General features: G+C 34.4%; 1 protein-coding gene across 1 annotated transcript; it reads left to right on the top strand.

Annotated features, from left to right (window-relative positions):
• The first annotated feature begins 107 nt into the window (after positions 1 to 107).
• LOC136819968 (proline rich transmembrane protein 1B-like) lies at positions 108 to 16,455 on the top strand. The gene is made up of 5 exons (XM_067076200.1): positions 108 to 193; positions 9,999 to 10,072; positions 10,310 to 10,461; positions 15,250 to 15,387; positions 15,541 to 16,455. Exons 2-5 carry the CDS (start codon positions 10,042 to 10,044, stop codon positions 15,700 to 15,702), a joined length of 483 nt encoding a protein of 160 aa, XP_066932301.1. The 5' UTR covers positions 108 to 193; positions 9,999 to 10,041; the 3' UTR covers positions 15,703 to 16,455.
• The last annotated feature ends 98 nt before the right edge of the window (positions 16,456 to 16,553 follow it).

Here is a 16,553-nt window from a genome sequence, read left to right as displayed (position 1 = left end):
GGTTCAACTAGAGCGCGCACTCTGACAACCGGAATTAAATAGGTTTTCTAATCGTAGGTAGAAATCGGTCGTCAAAGCGGTCAAAGTCACATGAAAATTAAAATTTCAACCCATTAAAAAACTCTGGACCAGCAGTCCAGCAGTCAGTTTTAAAAGGAAAAGCCACGAATCTAGGGAATAAGTTTGCCAAGAAGTAAGTATTTTATTAATGTCAAGTGCAAGATCGAACTTTGATTTAGAGTGTGACATATGGCGCGCCAAAGCGGAAATAAATACTATCTTTTTAAAACAATACTATCTTCGTTTAAAACATACTATCTTCGTTTAAAACATACTATCTTTGTTGTAAACATACTATCTTCGTTTAAAACATACTATCTTTTTTAAAACATACTATTTTTTGCTTAAAAAATACTATTTTCGTTTAAAACATAGTATCTTTAAAAAATAAATACTATTTTTACTGTTTTTTACTATCTTTCATACTATCTTTTTAAAACAATACTATCTTTGTTGTAAACATACTATCTTCGTTTAAAAAATACTATCTTTTAAAAAAATACTATCTTTTTAAAAAATACTATACTTTTCGAATATAGGTTGCCTCGATTATTCAAATTTGTGTAATTTTCATTTTGAGGGGCGTGTAATGGGCGTTGATTTTTCGTGTTTATTTTATATGAATACTTCCTGTTCAACTAACTACTCCATTTAAAGCAGCTTTCAGGCATTTACACCATAATCAATAGAAGAAAAAAAGGACATGACCACATAACATTGAGATCAAAACCAAAACAGTGGTGTTTTCACCACATTTTGGACTTTCTGTTCCGCCATTTCCATATAAAGCATGTTGTTCTTTCCATCCAGCAAGCATGGTCCCGCCGTCCCACCATGCGTGGGTCATGCACATTGAGTTTCAAGCCCGAAGGGCTAGAGGTCAATCTCTAACCTTTCTCAGGCAAGAAAAATTGAAGCCTTAAAATATGCGCCGTATTTTTGATGACGGATTGAATCTAGCAATTCCTTTGTTTTCGAGTGATATATTTTTCAAAATGAAGCGATAAATTTTAGTTTCAATCTGTCATTTGTGTAAAAACCAGGCGGGTCGCTCAAGGCCGCGCAACTTTGGTAGGATTTGTTGGCTTCAAATCCTACCAAGGAGATTGACCTCTAGCTCTAGCCCTTCGAGCTTGAAACTCAATGGTCATGCATGCAAACTTTAAAATGAGCGAGGCAAGACGTACCAACCTCGTTTCCAGACTGTTTTCGAAAAGATAGTATGTTTTAAAAAAGATAGTATCGTTTTAAAATAGATAGTATTGTTTAAAAAAAGATAGTATCATTACAAAAGATAGTATGTTTTTAAACGAAGATAGTATGTTTTAAACGAGAATAGTATTTTTTCAAACGGAAATAGTATTTTTTCAACGAAAATAGTATTTTTTGAACGAAAATAGTATGTTTTAATCGAAAATAGTATTTTTTAAAAAAGATAGTATGTTTTAAACGAAGATAGTATTGTTTTAAAGAGATAGTATTTATTTCCGCTTTGGCGCGCCATAGTGACACTTGCTGCCTGACTTTGTGGGATCTCAGGTTTTCAGAGCATGTCATGCTCATGGTATGGTCCAGCCAGACGTAATTAATCGAACAGTTCGATTACCGAACTAATCGAACTTTGTTGAACTTAATCAAACGACAAAAGTTTGATTAAATTCTTTAATCAAACCTTTCAAAAGTCGCTAAAATTGTGAGTATTCGATTAAGTTCGACAAAACATAAAGTTCGACAACGAGAAATGTTTGACAAATTCAACAAAAAACTCCGTTAGATAAAGTTCGACAACAAGAAAGGTTCGATAAATTCGACAAAAAGCTCCATTCAAAAAAGTTTGACAACAAAAAATGACCTCCTTTGGGTACCAGCCCCGGTGGGACCAATTGACAGTCTGAGAAATCCTTCTAATTGCACGCTTAAAATTCCGAGATTTAAACGCGTAATTGCACGGCTATCAAATTGTAAGGTTTTTAAAAGTGTTTTTACCTATCAATTTCATGTTCCAAATAATCTAAATCAGTATTATAATCATTGCTTTACATTGAGATACATCATTTACAAGTTATTAGAAAAGAAATGAAAACACTTTTCGTTTGTGCGAGTTCAAAATAGACAATTTTCCTCGAGTTTTCTCGGAAAAAAATCTGGAATGCTTGGTCAATTTTACGCAAAATTTTACGAAGATTCCAATTCAAAAATCAGTTTTTGTCCGTTTGACCATGGTTCCATCCGTTTAAAAAAAAGTAAGCCCCACTATATTGCTCAAGCTTCTTCAAGCAGGGCGGAAAATTAAGCGTGCAATTGCACATGGGTGGACTCGGGCGGACTATGATAAGCGCGCATTTACAAGTTTACCCCCGCAGAAGTTAAGCGTGCAATTAAAAGGATTTCTCAGACTGATTGAGGCCTCTACAGCCCCCCCCCCTTACAGCCTACCACAGACCTTCAGACCCCTTCGGACAGCTTTGGAAAAAAATGACCTCCTTTGGGTACCACCGCGGACGGCCCCTGGGGTCCCGGCCGGTGTGCCGGGGGTCCGATCGGTGCTCACTGGTCAGGTGGATGTGAGAGTACATGCCTGCACCGTTGGGGGTCCTTCAAAGTTCCTCTAAGTGCCGTCAAAAGCCGGCAGAAATTGCCAAAAATGACCTCTTCAATTGAGGCTGCTGCACCCCTTTCTCACCAGGAAAAATCGCAGTTGAGACCAATTGAGGCCTCTACAGCCCTCCACAGCCCCCTAGCCCTTTGGACCACTTTGGATACCCTCTGCCTTGCTCTCCCTCAAAGCCAGCACCCTCCATCAGTGCTCCGAAACCTTTAAAAGGCTTGGAAAGACTTGAAAAATGGCGAAAATTGGTAAAAATTGGAAAAAATGACCTCCTTTGGGTACCACCGTGGACGGCCCCTGGAGGTCCCGGCCGGGGTTCGGGGGAGTTTGATCGGTGCCCACTGGTCAGGGGGGATGTGAGGATACACACCTGCACCAGGGAGGGTCCTTCAAAATTCCTCAAAGCGTCGTCAAAAGCTGGCAAAATTTGGAAAATTGGAGACAAATTGGTCAAAATTGGGAAGAATGACCTCATTTGGGTACCACTGTGGATGGCCCATGGGGATCCCAGCCGGGGTTCCGGGGAGTTTGATCGGTGCCCACTGGTCAGGGGGGTACACGCCTGCACCAGCAGGGGTGCTTCAAAGTTCCTCAAAGTGTTGTTAAAGGCCGATTAAGTTCGATTTCAGTAAGCGAACTTAATTGAACTTTGTATTTTGAGAAATTTGTGAGTATTCGATTAAAGTTCGACAACCGAACTTAGTCGAACATTAATCGGCCAACAAAGTTTGATTAAGTTCGACAAAGTTCGATTAAAAATACTGTTCGATTGGTTCGATTAATTACGTCTGGCATGGTTGCCCCCAAGGAAAATTTGCAACATCAAAACTCTGCCCCTGGGATCTGTTTACTGGTGAAATTAGCCAGTTTTCAATAATTTTGCCCCTGAAATGTAGATATTATGAAAAATTTTGCTCCTGCTCTTAAAAAGTAAGCAATCTCTGCCCCCGCCAGATCTCAATGATTTCTGCCATACTCTGCAAACTGGTCTGATCTTGAAGAAGAAGATTCTTGACACGGTCTGTCTGTTGTCTGTAAGTATGCAAAACATATGCAAAAAGAAAGTATTAATATAAAACTTTAATGCATAATTGGCATTATATTAAGGTGTAATCTTGTAGAAGAAAGATTAAATTTGCTTCTTTTGAAAACTAGAAATAATCAAATTGGCTCATCTCTTAGAACAAGCACTTCAAAAAACCATAACATTAGATATAAACTCAAGCTGAAAAATTACCCGCGAAGGTACAAAAGTAATCCTTATTTGGCTGACGGGAAATTATTCTCCTGGGAATAGAACCGCCAAACGATCAAATCAAAACATTGATCTGAACCCGCTGAATGTGTGACGTCATAATTACTGCTTTCAGTTTGCGTGTTTTGAAAGTTTGATGTGTGTACTCCGTCTTGGTGGAATTTTTTAATGGCATGAAGACAGAATATGCAATGTCTTTAAGAACAAATTTCTAAAAGGCTATTGCTGTTCTGTAAATATTTCTTTTTGGATTAAAAAATTCCATTTCTTTTATTGTCCTAATGATTATAATATTTCTTTATAAGATGCTTTGTTGTCTTTTTAATCTTTGTGTAAACTTGCATATGTTTTGCATATTTTCCAATTAAATCCAACCACGGCTTTTTCGTTCCTCTATTTTTGCATACAATTCAAGATGGCGGATGGAAAGGCGAAAAGGTCTATGCGGGAAAGTTGACAGCTATGGGAGACCCGTCCTGTATTTTTATAGTCTGGTGTATACAGGACCTGTGAGGCAGATTTCTGGTTCAAAAGATTTACAGTGGTTAATTCGAATTTAACGCTGTCTTCACTTACTAAAATAAAAGCCAAGTTTCAGAAATTGCGCTTTCTCTAAGAATCTGTGACCAGTAAAAGAATAACAAACTTGATATGTTTTCAACTGTCATTAGGATCTGGGAAATTCATACAGTAGCAGGATCTCCAGGCTAGGTCTGTCTGTGGCTCTTCTTGTGTCATAACCATGACCTCGATATATCCCTGGCAGTCTATGCTTAAACTCCTATATCATCAAGATTACCGTCAACTGCTCTAACTTGGGACGATTGGGCGAAACATGGGACTGTTGATATCTGGCCTGCATTTTCACTTACTGTTAAACCTTTTGTTAAATCCACCAAGTTTATCAATCATACTTTCTGTCATAACATTCACGATAACTTTCACTGACAGCGCGCCCTTTTGATCTTTTTTATTATTATTTAAAATGACCAGGCAGACGCCGTCAAACGTCAAACGCTCCATCGTTCTGCCACTAATTTGGTCTTCTTCGTTCCAGACATTCACGTGTGTTCCACTATGGATTTTTTTCATATTTTGATTTAAAAAAGCCTACTCTGAGCGGAAGAGAAATCATGTATTTTTTAATACGTCGTTCATTAAATCAAATCAAATGACTTAGGAGGTTCGGTGAAATGGTGGCCGAATGGCTGTCCCATGTTTTGTCACATAGTCCCAAGTTAGAGCAGTTGGCGGTATGGGATTTTGAGTACAAGTCGATTTTACTTTCATTTTCAGTGGTTTCACTTTCGATTTCAAGCCAACAGGGTACTCGCCCACAGTTACAGGGGTTTGTGCAAAAAAACAAACATGGAAAGTTTTCCAAATCCCCTATTTCGATTGAACCATTGAGAAAACAATGCAAATTTAGAGGATTTTACTAACCAGGGACAAACCAGGGATACTAGGGATATGAGTTGTTAAAATATAAATAGCTTTGTATTATTTTGCAAAAAAATTGCCTCAAATGGATTGATATAACCAGATACAAACATGGGATTTTAAAAAAAGAAAGAAAAAAAAATTAAAACATCAATTTTATTTTAATTTTTTTTCTATCTTCCTGTCCAAAACTTTTCCTCATAATGTCCGTAAACCCAGGTAAACCAGAAAATAAAAAAGTAATTACCTTAGCTATCTTACAAATCTCAAAAAAGAACTCTCATAGGAATCCAGATACATAACCCAATTGGTTAATTTCGGAACGGCTTCAAGAAAGTAATAATGGCAGATAATTCAAAAGTTTCTGATGAGGAAATGTGTGGAATTTGTTGATGTTGATGGCTTGTTGATTCTCTATAGAGAAAAGAAAAAAGATATAGCTTTTTCTAACCAAGGAATTTGGAAGTTCCATCTACACTGCTTTTGTAAAGCTAGAATTTCTTTGGGTACTCTTTCTTTGAGAAATGATTGACGGATTAAAATTGTTCACTTGTGAGGAAGTTCGAGGGCAAGGGCAGCTTTTTTCAATTCGACTGAATCCTCAAACTATGCAAGCTGTTTCGTGGCAGATCATTTTGATGGAAGTTATTGGAATGTTTACAAGGTTCTCGACAGAAAATCCTCGGTAAATAATTTCAGCACTATATGTTCTGAATAGATAAAACTAAATAAGTGACCTGGGATTTTTCTTTGGATTGACTTTTAAGGCAATACACCTTTCCCAAGTTCATTTCGACTTTTTGAAAAACACTATTCCAAAATCCTGCTTTACTTGCATTTCATTTAGAAAGATTCTACTACAAAATACAAAATCAACAAAAAAGATATTCTTGATGTATTTCAATTTTAAAAGTTTTTTCTTAAACAAAAGAAAACAAAAGCATCCCATGGAAACGGAATAGAAATGAGGCCCGGTAGGATAAAATATCTTTTATGAGAGGTTTTATCGTAAAAACAAAGGAATTAATAAAACCTTAAGAAAGCCTTAAAAAAGGAAAGGAAAAAGCTTTTGATCCCAAATTTTCAGAATGACTTTGTATCGCCAAAAGCTTTAAAAGCATCAAGTTCTCGTTTCAAACTGGAGAAGTAAAAAAAAAATGACAAACTTGGAAAAGGTGTATTACTTTTTTATTTTTTGGTTTACGGAATTGCCAACGTTTTTCAGCCATTCTAATTTGCGTCGGCATTCGGCTATTGTCGACGTAAATTTGGCTTTTGCCAACGTAAGTGCGTACTGTACTATAGAACCCGGAATTTTTTGCAGACACAGATTAATCTGAATTAGAAAGGCTGTTGTTTTTTTTTGCAAAAATGAAATTAAAATAAAATTGAAATTTACAAATATTTTTATTTATTTCTGCATTTCCGACCCTCCACTTATCAGCCATAAAAAGGAAACATTTAAGAAAATTACACTGTTTAAAAGCAGGAAGGGCAGATAAAAAGGTTCAGTGCTTTCTTTAAGGCATGTGGAAACATTTGTTTCGATTTTTTATCCAAAAAATATTTTTGTTAAATCTGATATAAAATTTCCAGAGGTTTCCTTTCCAGACATGTAATTATTGTTTATCAATTCCAAATATTTTGGACTAGCCGGTTAAGCTGTAGCTGAACGCACTAAAAATCCTTTGGATGTTGAAGCTGGCTCAAAAAAGCGATCAAACAAAAAAAAAAGAAATCTCTGCAACTTTAACTTTCCCGGGTGTCTTATCTTTTAACCATATTTGGATCGTGTACTGCCCCCCCCCCCGTGACATAATTTTTTGTTTAAGTCAAAAGTTATCAGAAAGAGCATCGTTTGAAACGACTCAGCAGGTAGTTAATTTTTTTGCTTCGCTCGCGTTAAATATACCGTCCAGTTTAAATGACAATTTTTCAGGAAAAAGTGGGAAGGTCACAAAGAATAGTGTAACTCTTTGTTTTTTATCAGATCGAAAAAAAATAAGACAATTCTAAGTTGCTTTTTTAAACCCTGGCATAACTTTTCGAATTTAAACATAAAAAATGACGTACACACTTTTTAACATAACGACGACTTGAATATTTTTATAAGGAGAAAGAAGTGAACTAATTTTTTCTTATGCTTTATATGGTTCTTTGAATGCTGTTGTTGTCCACAAACTTTTTGATTTTTATGTTTTGATTTACTTTTGAAATATTCTTTTCTATGAAATGAAATTGTTTGAAGAATTCGAATGTCGTTAATAAATACGATCGTTAAATACATTCAAAAACATTTAAAACAAAAGAAGAGAGAAAAAGGCAACTCTGGGCAAAAATTAAAATTACTAAAATGTAGATGGGCCTTAAATTTCAAAACAAAGGCTGAATAAAGTCTAAACCAAGCTCTATCCGATCTTTTGCAAATGGCGCGAATCCAATAGAACAAATTTGTGGAGCAAGAGACTAAAAGTCATAATTTTAAAACACAAACAAAGCGAAAACGAAAGTGGTGACACACAGACACACAAAGCACCGCTATTAATATATAGATGATATGAAAGGATTTGTATCTCATCCTTGTTTTGGTTGTTCATAAATAAAATGACTCTCTTCTCTAGTTCAATAAGACCGCCAAACAATGTTCAAAAAAGAGTTGGGAACATTTGTGTTTTGCTCCTTTTTATATAAGAACAGTTATTTGGAAAGAATTTCTATGAACAGTCAAATCTTGTGCCCATTATCTTCTTGTTCATTAAAGAGGCCTTTAGAACTCACCAAAAAAAATTAGCTATTATTTTCTTGTTTTTTTGTCGTTTTTTGACGTTTTATCGAATAATTTGAAAACTATTTTGTCTATCTTTCTGGATCAGAATCATTTAAAAAATTTTAAATTGCTAACATAAGGGGACTTATCACTCTTAAAGATGGCATGGTCATGTTTCCTTTGTCATCTTTTATTTCTTTGTTAAATTGACAAGATTGATTGTTGTCAGCATCAATCGATAGAGAATTTAATGAGCTTTCCAAAAATGCATACCTTTACTTTTCATGATATGCAACACAGGAGAGTCTTCTGAGAATTCTGAAAGTTCAACCCAATACGTCACTTAAACAATAGAAAAAGTGACGTATTGGGTTGAACTTTTTAAAAATTCTTGGAAGACTCTCCAGTGTTGCATATCATGAATTTAAATCCATCTCTATCGAAAGCTTTTAATAAAAGAGTCAGGTGTGGTGTAGAAGGTTTCCACATACCTTAATAGCACTTAATAAACACAATTTATATAATATATAACTTCACAGAAAAAACACACACACGTGTACAATATTTCGACGTTTGTCTTTGTCAAGTAATGAAGTCTGTACAAACTGAGGTGGTATTTACATGATTTCTGGCTAACAATATAATCGTCAAGGGAATAAAAAAATAAAAAAATTATTAAAAGAATAAAAGGGTTTGTTTGATAAAAGAAATACTTAGGGAATAGAAATTAAATTTATAAAGGAAAAATTAATTGATAAAAAACTTTATGTACAGGTATTTAAAAGTGTTAAAAAACAGAAATGATAAAAAATTCTCACGAGAACAATCTAAAATTAGCAAGGGAGGCATGATGTGCAAGCAGATACTCCTCGACAAAAATTTAAAAACACTATACTATTGTCTCCAACTAAAATCAAGACAATAGAAAAAATAAAAACACATTAAAGTAAGCACTATTACATTTATAAGAATAATCTAGGTATAAAACTAGCTAAATGTCTAGTATATAATATATAATATATATATATAAATATTTTTAGTCAGTCGGGCATGATGTCCGACTGGTATGAAATCCAGTTGGTCAAACTCAAAATTCACTTGGTCATTCAGTCTTTTTTTCCAAAATTATCATAGTTTATCAACTACAATCTGTGACAAAATATGTGGCAATTTCTTGAAAAATTCCCCCTCCCAAGATCAGTGTTGATGTAAATTCTTCTTCTTTTATCGATACATTTTTTTAACAATAAAACTTTATCGTTATCGATAAAAACTTTCCAACAATAGATTTATCGATAATCCTTTAATAGCAATAGAATTGTTGATAGAACTTCCTTATCGATACAAACATAAAAGACGCTCGTGAAAGTTATGAAGAAAGCATATCGATAAAATTAAGTATTAGAGAGGCTCATAAAAGTTACGAAGAAAGTAAATCGATAAAACTAATAATAAGAGGAGCTTGTAAAAGTTACGAAGAAAGCGAGTTCATAAAACAAAACATAAGAGACACGTGTAAAAGTTACGAAGAAAGCGAACTGATAAAACTAAGCCTAAGAGACACTTGTAAATGCTACAAAGAAAGCGAATTACGAAAACTAAGCATAAGAGAGAAACTGTAGTGAAATTTATGAAGAAATGGATCGATAAGTTTCTATCGCTAAATTGCACTGCAATGACTTCTTTCACGAATATTTATCGTTAAATTTTTATCGATGAAGCTCCTATCGCTAAGTTGGGATCGTCAAATTCTTATCGATAAAAGTCTGAGTTTTTGAAGATTCGATTACAATGCAATAAACAGAAGAAAAGCTATTTTAAAAATTCTAGGGGTGCAGTTTTTCTGATCAACCTGCTTGATTTTTCAGTTTCACTAAAATAGAATATGTGACTTATTGACTTTGACTGACAATGGAAGATAGAGAACCTTTATTGCGAAAAGGTATGTTTTTCATATTTACTATTTCTGTAGGCAATTGGGCTGAGATTATAAAGTTACAATGGTCACAAATTGAGGTCTTTAAAAACCCTTTTTTCAAATAATCAGATCTTTTATGGTGGAAATCTTAATGAACGAAAGGAACCTGTTTTAAGCTACGTAAGTTTTTATATCTATAAAATCATTCAATTGTAAACAAAGTAAATAATTTTACCCCTAATTTTATTTGGATATTCATAGGAAGGAGTCCTAATGGTAGCTATAAAGACCAAGTCATATCTGAAAATTTTCAAGGCAGACGGTATGAGACTGAGAGACCATCTTTTGACGACAATGGTTACTATTCAACAGCAAATAGTCCAGCTATGGTTGTACAGCCTGGTCTCTTTCAGGTTTGTTTATTTTGATATTGGTTGGATCTCTCTTTAATGGATTATATTATTTTCAGCGTTATTTTAGAAATTTCTGGAAATGAATCTTCGTGATACATGTATGCAATAGTTGAAATTTTCACTTACAATAGAAAGTAAGTGATGTTACTTGGAAAAATTCAAAACCACTATGAAAATGACTATCCGGATCATGTGCTTACTACCCATACTTCTAGGTAGAAAGACTCCCATGCTGCTGTATTTCATCAACGATGTAAAAATAATAGATAACCAACTTGCCTTGAATCTCAAAAAACATCCGTGTTATGGTTGTAAAAATATTAATGACATTTTGCATCGTAAAAAGTGCAATTAAATAAAAACTTGCTTCATTTGCAACCTTCTATTGGACAGAATCGATCACGTGATGTATATTTTTCCAAAATTTGGGTTAGAAAAAGTGTATTTTCCTATAGGCAGCCTCACAGAAGGAATTTTTTGATTAGATATTATTGTTCTATAAACATTCATCTGTTTATTTTGTATCAGGCAACCTTCATGCACTTTTGATTCGTGAGATATCGCACTTCAAATCACACATATATTTTTCAGATAACATCATTTTATGAGCGTTTATTTATCTAGATGAAGATTAAGTGGTATCAGGCCGATCCGTAGTCAATTTGTCTAAAGATTGGTACCTTTATCTTTTGAAAAAAATTCCAAAATTTGCAGTAAATAACAATTCAAATTTTCTATCAATTCAGTGGATGTCAAAAAGTGTGTCAAAATCTAGCTAAAAGCATAACACGCCTGCACACAGATCTATTTAAAGGAGTGCTCATTTCAATAGGAAAACAAGACGACTTTAAAGTCGAAAAAATTTCGCATAATACTTGAACATCAACGACGAAGACGCGTGAAACGTGACTCCTGCAGCATTATGCATTTTGAATGAAGCGTTACACAAAATATACACAATGTATTGTACACACAGGTCATAGATACCCTGTTTTTTTATGAAAAATCTCAATCCATTAGAGAAAAGATTCCTTAAAAAATGCGACTAAGGAATTCTATTCTATAAAGCGTAAACAAAATCTTTCGATTCAGAATAATTCAGAGAACTGCAATACACGTTTTTTTTTTAATAAGAAACACGTTTATAAGGAACTCGAGGCTGAAAATGGTTCAAAAAATAAGGAATTGTTAAGGAACTGCTCAGGCTGAGAATAAGTGGATTTGAAAATAATGTACCTTATTGGGACTAATTTGACCAAATTTTGATCTTTTAAGGGGCAAAAAGTTCAAAATTTCCTATGTAGTAAGGAACTCGATAAGGAACTTTGAGACTGAAATTCTCTGTAAAAATAAGGAACTCCAGGCACAGAGCAAAGTTAAGGTTCCTTATAAAAAAAAAAACGTGTATACTTGAGAAAAAATTTTTTTTTGAAAACGAAGAAGAAAAAATGAACTTTTCATTCTTTGATGCCAGAAACCTCATTTTGTGCTTTGAAGGAACTTGTGATAAAGACTCCTTTCACTTGCTCAAAGTTTATATCAACTTCTTTTTATAAACAGTAGAATTTATCTAAAATTGAGAAAAATGGCTAGTCAGAAAAATCTGTTGTATACTATCTTCGCTTTCTGATATGAATGATGGCCCACCACCATCAAAATCATTGGACTTTTCCAGAAAAAATTTGAATAAGGGGGAGGGGGTGAAGGATATAACATTTTTTGGAAATCCCCCCCTGGACATTGACTTTTGATCCCCCGGACAACAGGTCTAGCCCCCCCCCTCCCGTCCCGGACAAGCATCAGTTGTGAGTTGATCCCATCGAGAGCAAGTTTACCCCCCCCAGGACAAGGCAAATTTTGTAGATTTTTCACTACCCTCCCCTCCAGACACTATATCCTCCACCCCTATGTACAGACATTTTCTGGAGTGCCCATTAAAGGCAAAAAGCACACTCATTTTTTTTATAAGCATACGGTAAATTTCGGCTGAAGCTCACTATGCTTAAGTAAAGCTCAATTTTGAGACTCAAATTATGCTTAACCCTATGCTTGGTAAAAAAATTATGTAAGTTTAGATAGTGTACATTCTTAAGAGACCAAGTTGTGTTATTTATAAGAGATTAAACAAAACAAAATCACCAATTTTTCGAATTTTGTTTGTAATTCTCTTCTTCATTCTTCTGTTACATGTATTTTCTGAAGTTTGGGAAATTATGATTCTAAAAATTTCTTTGGCTGAGCCTCAATGCTTAATTTTTCTGGAAATTTGACCTTCAGTATGCTTATAAACGTTATGCTTATAAAAAAAATGAGTGTAGTTGAGCTCCAGCTTCTGGACTAGAAAATTGCAGGGTAAAAACTAGCCAACTTTAAGCTTTAAAGAAACAATACTCCTCGAGATTAAACTTTGACTCCTTTATAACTGCTTTAAACTGCATCCCATTAAACAAACCCTCCCCAATCTCTTGCCGACTATCCCGTGAAAAATATATAGGGGAAAGTTCCATAAAAGTAACAAGAATCTTAGTGCGGAAGTGGGAATCTTATACAAACAACGTACCATGGTTCAAAATTAAAATCCTAATTAGCAAAAGGTGTATCAAGCTGTATCAAGATCGGTGAAGTTTGATTAGTTTGATTTATTACCTTGTTGCCCATTCTTTTAACATTCCGACAGCTTATTAGCTGACGTCCATGCTAAAGCTTAAAGAGCGAGCCAATATCTATCATCCCATCGGGGAGGAAAAGCTGGAACTTTTACTAACCAGACTCATCGAACACCAATCAAACTTCATCGGATAAAAAACTGTCATCATTAACGAGGGACTGCTGTACATTCATTGTGCAGTGGTGTACGGTGGGGCTGGATCTAAATGTCCTTTGTACAGCGGTGAAAATAGGTTAATTTGAAATCTGCTGTATTATCTGTCATCTGTACAATGCTGGACAAAAGGTTTGTAGACTTCTGCAATACTTTAGGCGTAGAAACTTTCGCGAGCAGAAACTTTCGCGATTTTCGCGAATTTTGGCCCTTTTCGCGAAAGTAAATGTCTTTAAAAATTCTAGGAAGGGCCATTCGCGAAAGTTTATGCTCGCGAAAAATTCTTGACAAAATAGAAAATCTGTAAAACTTCAAACTTTGAATAAAATGTAACTTTTATGGCCCTTTTTAGCCTGCTAAAATACTAATAAGTCAAAAGACAAATATTTCAAGCCAATCCAAAAAGTATTTGCCCCTCTAAGCCATTTTTTCATGTGAAAATTCTCAATTTTACGTCTGGATTCGCGAAAGTTAATGCTCGCGAAAAATATTTTTCCGTTAAATTCGCGAAAGTAAATGTCGTGAATTTCGCGATTTTTCGTCCTCGCGAAAGTTTCTGCTCGCGAAAGTTTGTACGCCTAAAGTATTTGCAAAATACTTCAATATCGACCAAAAACAAGTTCCCAAGAGGCTCTGGGTGCTTTCCAAACCCGTTCAAAGCTGTTCTTTGAAAGTCACCCACTGCAGTCTAACCGCAAGGGCAAACCACAAGGGCTTGATTACCTGGCTTACACCAGTATCAAAACGCTGATTTTTTGCTTGTGGTCCCCTCAAAAGCAATTCAAAAGCAATGCAACGACTTCAAAAGTGTTTTTCTTAACTTCCATCCCCTTTCAGACACATTGAAGAGTCATTTTGCTCTATTTCTCATCATTTTTCACTGAAATTTCATTTTCCTACAACCTTTTGTCCGGCATTGTACACCCCACCGTAAATCACCGTACAATGACAATGTACGGCAGTGTCTAGGCAGGGTCGTTTTGATTATACAAAAATGATTGCTGAATTTCAATTGAAATGATTTCTCTATAAGAAATACCGTGAGATTGGGTAACTTGCATAAAAAAAAGCCCTCAAATGATTGACTTATTTGGTCATTAAACTACAAATGACAAAGTTAGATCAAAACAAAAATGGTAGGCTAGAGCTGCAAGTGGTGCTGCGTAGTTCATTTGTTTTGAAATTTTGCTGCTTTGATTGGTCAGTCATTTGATGGCTGTGCAGCTGGCTGTGCAAGTTACCCTCCACTGATGCAAGTTACCCGACTTCAACGTACTTGCTAAAACTGACTGTTTGTCACAACTGGTTTCACTATTAACAGGTAACTATCTGGTGAAAAAAAGAAAAAAGTATTATACCTGTGCTGTTTGTAGTTTTGGTGAAGAAGAGAAGAAAAGGTTAATAATGTTGTTGTTTGTTGTGGAAAATTAACTCTTTTTGTACTACTACTTACTGAGCATGATCAATTTATTGGTGCATTCACTAACTACACAAACATAAAATACTTAGTAGTAAAGAAATATTAAACCTCTTTAAACACTCTACAAAAGACCAGAAAATATGATAAAAATTTATACAGCAGCAGCAAAGTTTCAAAAGCATGTCTGATGTGCAATCAAGCAGCCATTAAAAAATTCTCACGATGAATGTTTACAAATGATTGGTTACACTTCTTGCACTAGCGTATTTTATTTATTAAGAAAAGCCATGTTTTTTATCACTTTTTATCTTTGTGAGTGAGTCCACCTTTAGAATATTTGCCGTAGTACGCCCGCAGCCATACGCCCACGCCATAATTTGCGCCCCAAAAAATGTCTCGCCAGACACACGGAAGGCTATTGTAATACTTTCGCTAAGCGAAATTAATAATGGTTGTTCTCTTGGGAGAAGTGCCTTCTAGAGGTAGTTGGTTATCTATTATTTTTACATCGTTGATTTCATGTTTTTTTGTTTATCTATCATTTCAGGGAAATCCTGTACCAATAGAGACAAACCAATTACAAGGTTCTCAGCTCGTACCTTCCGATTATTCTGGATATGCATGGCTTTCTTTACTATTTTGTTGTTTCCCTTTGGCTGTAGCCGCTATTTACAAATCTGATAAGGTATGCATGCTTTTCCTGTATGGTTTTGAATGAACATTGGACATAAATTAAATCTGATCTGCAGCTAATTAGTTAATTACTGATGTCATGTTAATTAAATTACTTTTGAATTATGGGAGAGTCTAATAATGTTTGTTTTCATTTTTCTATCAGGTTATGAAATGTATTCGTAGGGGTGATATTGACGAAGCTTGGAAGCATTCTGTAGCTGCAAAAAAATTATCAGCTTTAGCAATTATTTATGGTATTTTGATTATTGTTGTGGGAATAGCGTTGTATTTCACAATATCGACAGAAGTTACACACACTTTATAGGGTCAATCACTGTTGTTTGCCTTGATTATGGCCTTATGACCCTTTTTGTCATGAAATCTGCTGTCAAAGTGCAATCAATAGTTTCAGTTCAGTTTAGATTTCATATAATATGATATTTATTATACATACAACAATCATAACATGAGTATATTATCCTTTATTAAAAAACAAGAAATTATGTTATCGTTCAAATGGAAATAAAGAGTGGCGAGAGTTATATGTAATCAAATTACATGACTTTAAATATAAGACTTCTCTTTGTGAGTTTATGTTTATTCAAGAGCAGAAGTAAACCATGATGTTGTTGTAAAGAATATCTAAGAGGCTTTTCGAGCTCCTCTTTGAGAAATTTTTGATAATTTTAATCTGCTACATAGGAAAGCTGGGGGGGGGTGTAAAAAACTGTAATTCAAATTGTTAATTACAACTTTTCAAAGCCACCGTTTATTTTCATTAACACTAAAGTAATTGCAAACATTTGATAATTATAGATTTTAGCTAAATAAAATATTTAAAAGTATATTAGTTTAATTTTACTTCCAAAGTGCATTTACATCTTGTACTGTGTAATGCATCATGCAAATTCACGTCGAGGTCCTTTTTGTAGAAAGTTTTTTCTTAAACTTTATACCTTTTTATTTTGTTATTTTAAAATGTAAACAGTAAATATTTTACAAACAGGTCTTCTGCTTTTGATTTTAAAGCGATTTTTATAAAAAAAATGAATTCAAAAATATCGTGTCCAAAACTTTATCTTTTTGTGTTATCTAAAGGCCCAATAAGTTCATCATTTTGTTTCTCACCATGTATTCAATGTTAACAGAGCTGTTGATTTCTTCTTGTTTTTGTTT

The sequence above is a fragment of the Clytia hemisphaerica genome, unplaced genomic scaffold (genome assembly GCF_902728285.1).
Source record: "Clytia hemisphaerica strain Z4C2 unplaced genomic scaffold, Clytia hemisphaerica genome assembly, whole genome shotgun sequence".
NCBI lineage: Eukaryota > Metazoa > Cnidaria > Hydrozoa > Leptothecata > Clytiidae > Clytia > Clytia hemisphaerica.
This window is presented reverse-complemented; position numbering and strand designations above follow the sequence as displayed.

Bases quoted from the DNA above. Each gene is read 5' to 3' on its own strand.
- LOC136819968 (XM_067076200.1), top strand. From the start codon at position 10,042: ATGGAAGATAGAGAACCTTTATTGCGAAAAG. The intron at 10,462-15,249 runs GTTTGTTTATTT...CTATCATTTCAG, and splicing joins TACAGCCTGGTCTCTTTCAG to GGAAATCCTGTACCAATAGA. The intron at 15,388-15,540 runs GTATGCATGCTT...TTTTTCTATCAG, and splicing joins CTATTTACAAATCTGATAAG to GTTATGAAATGTATTCGTAG.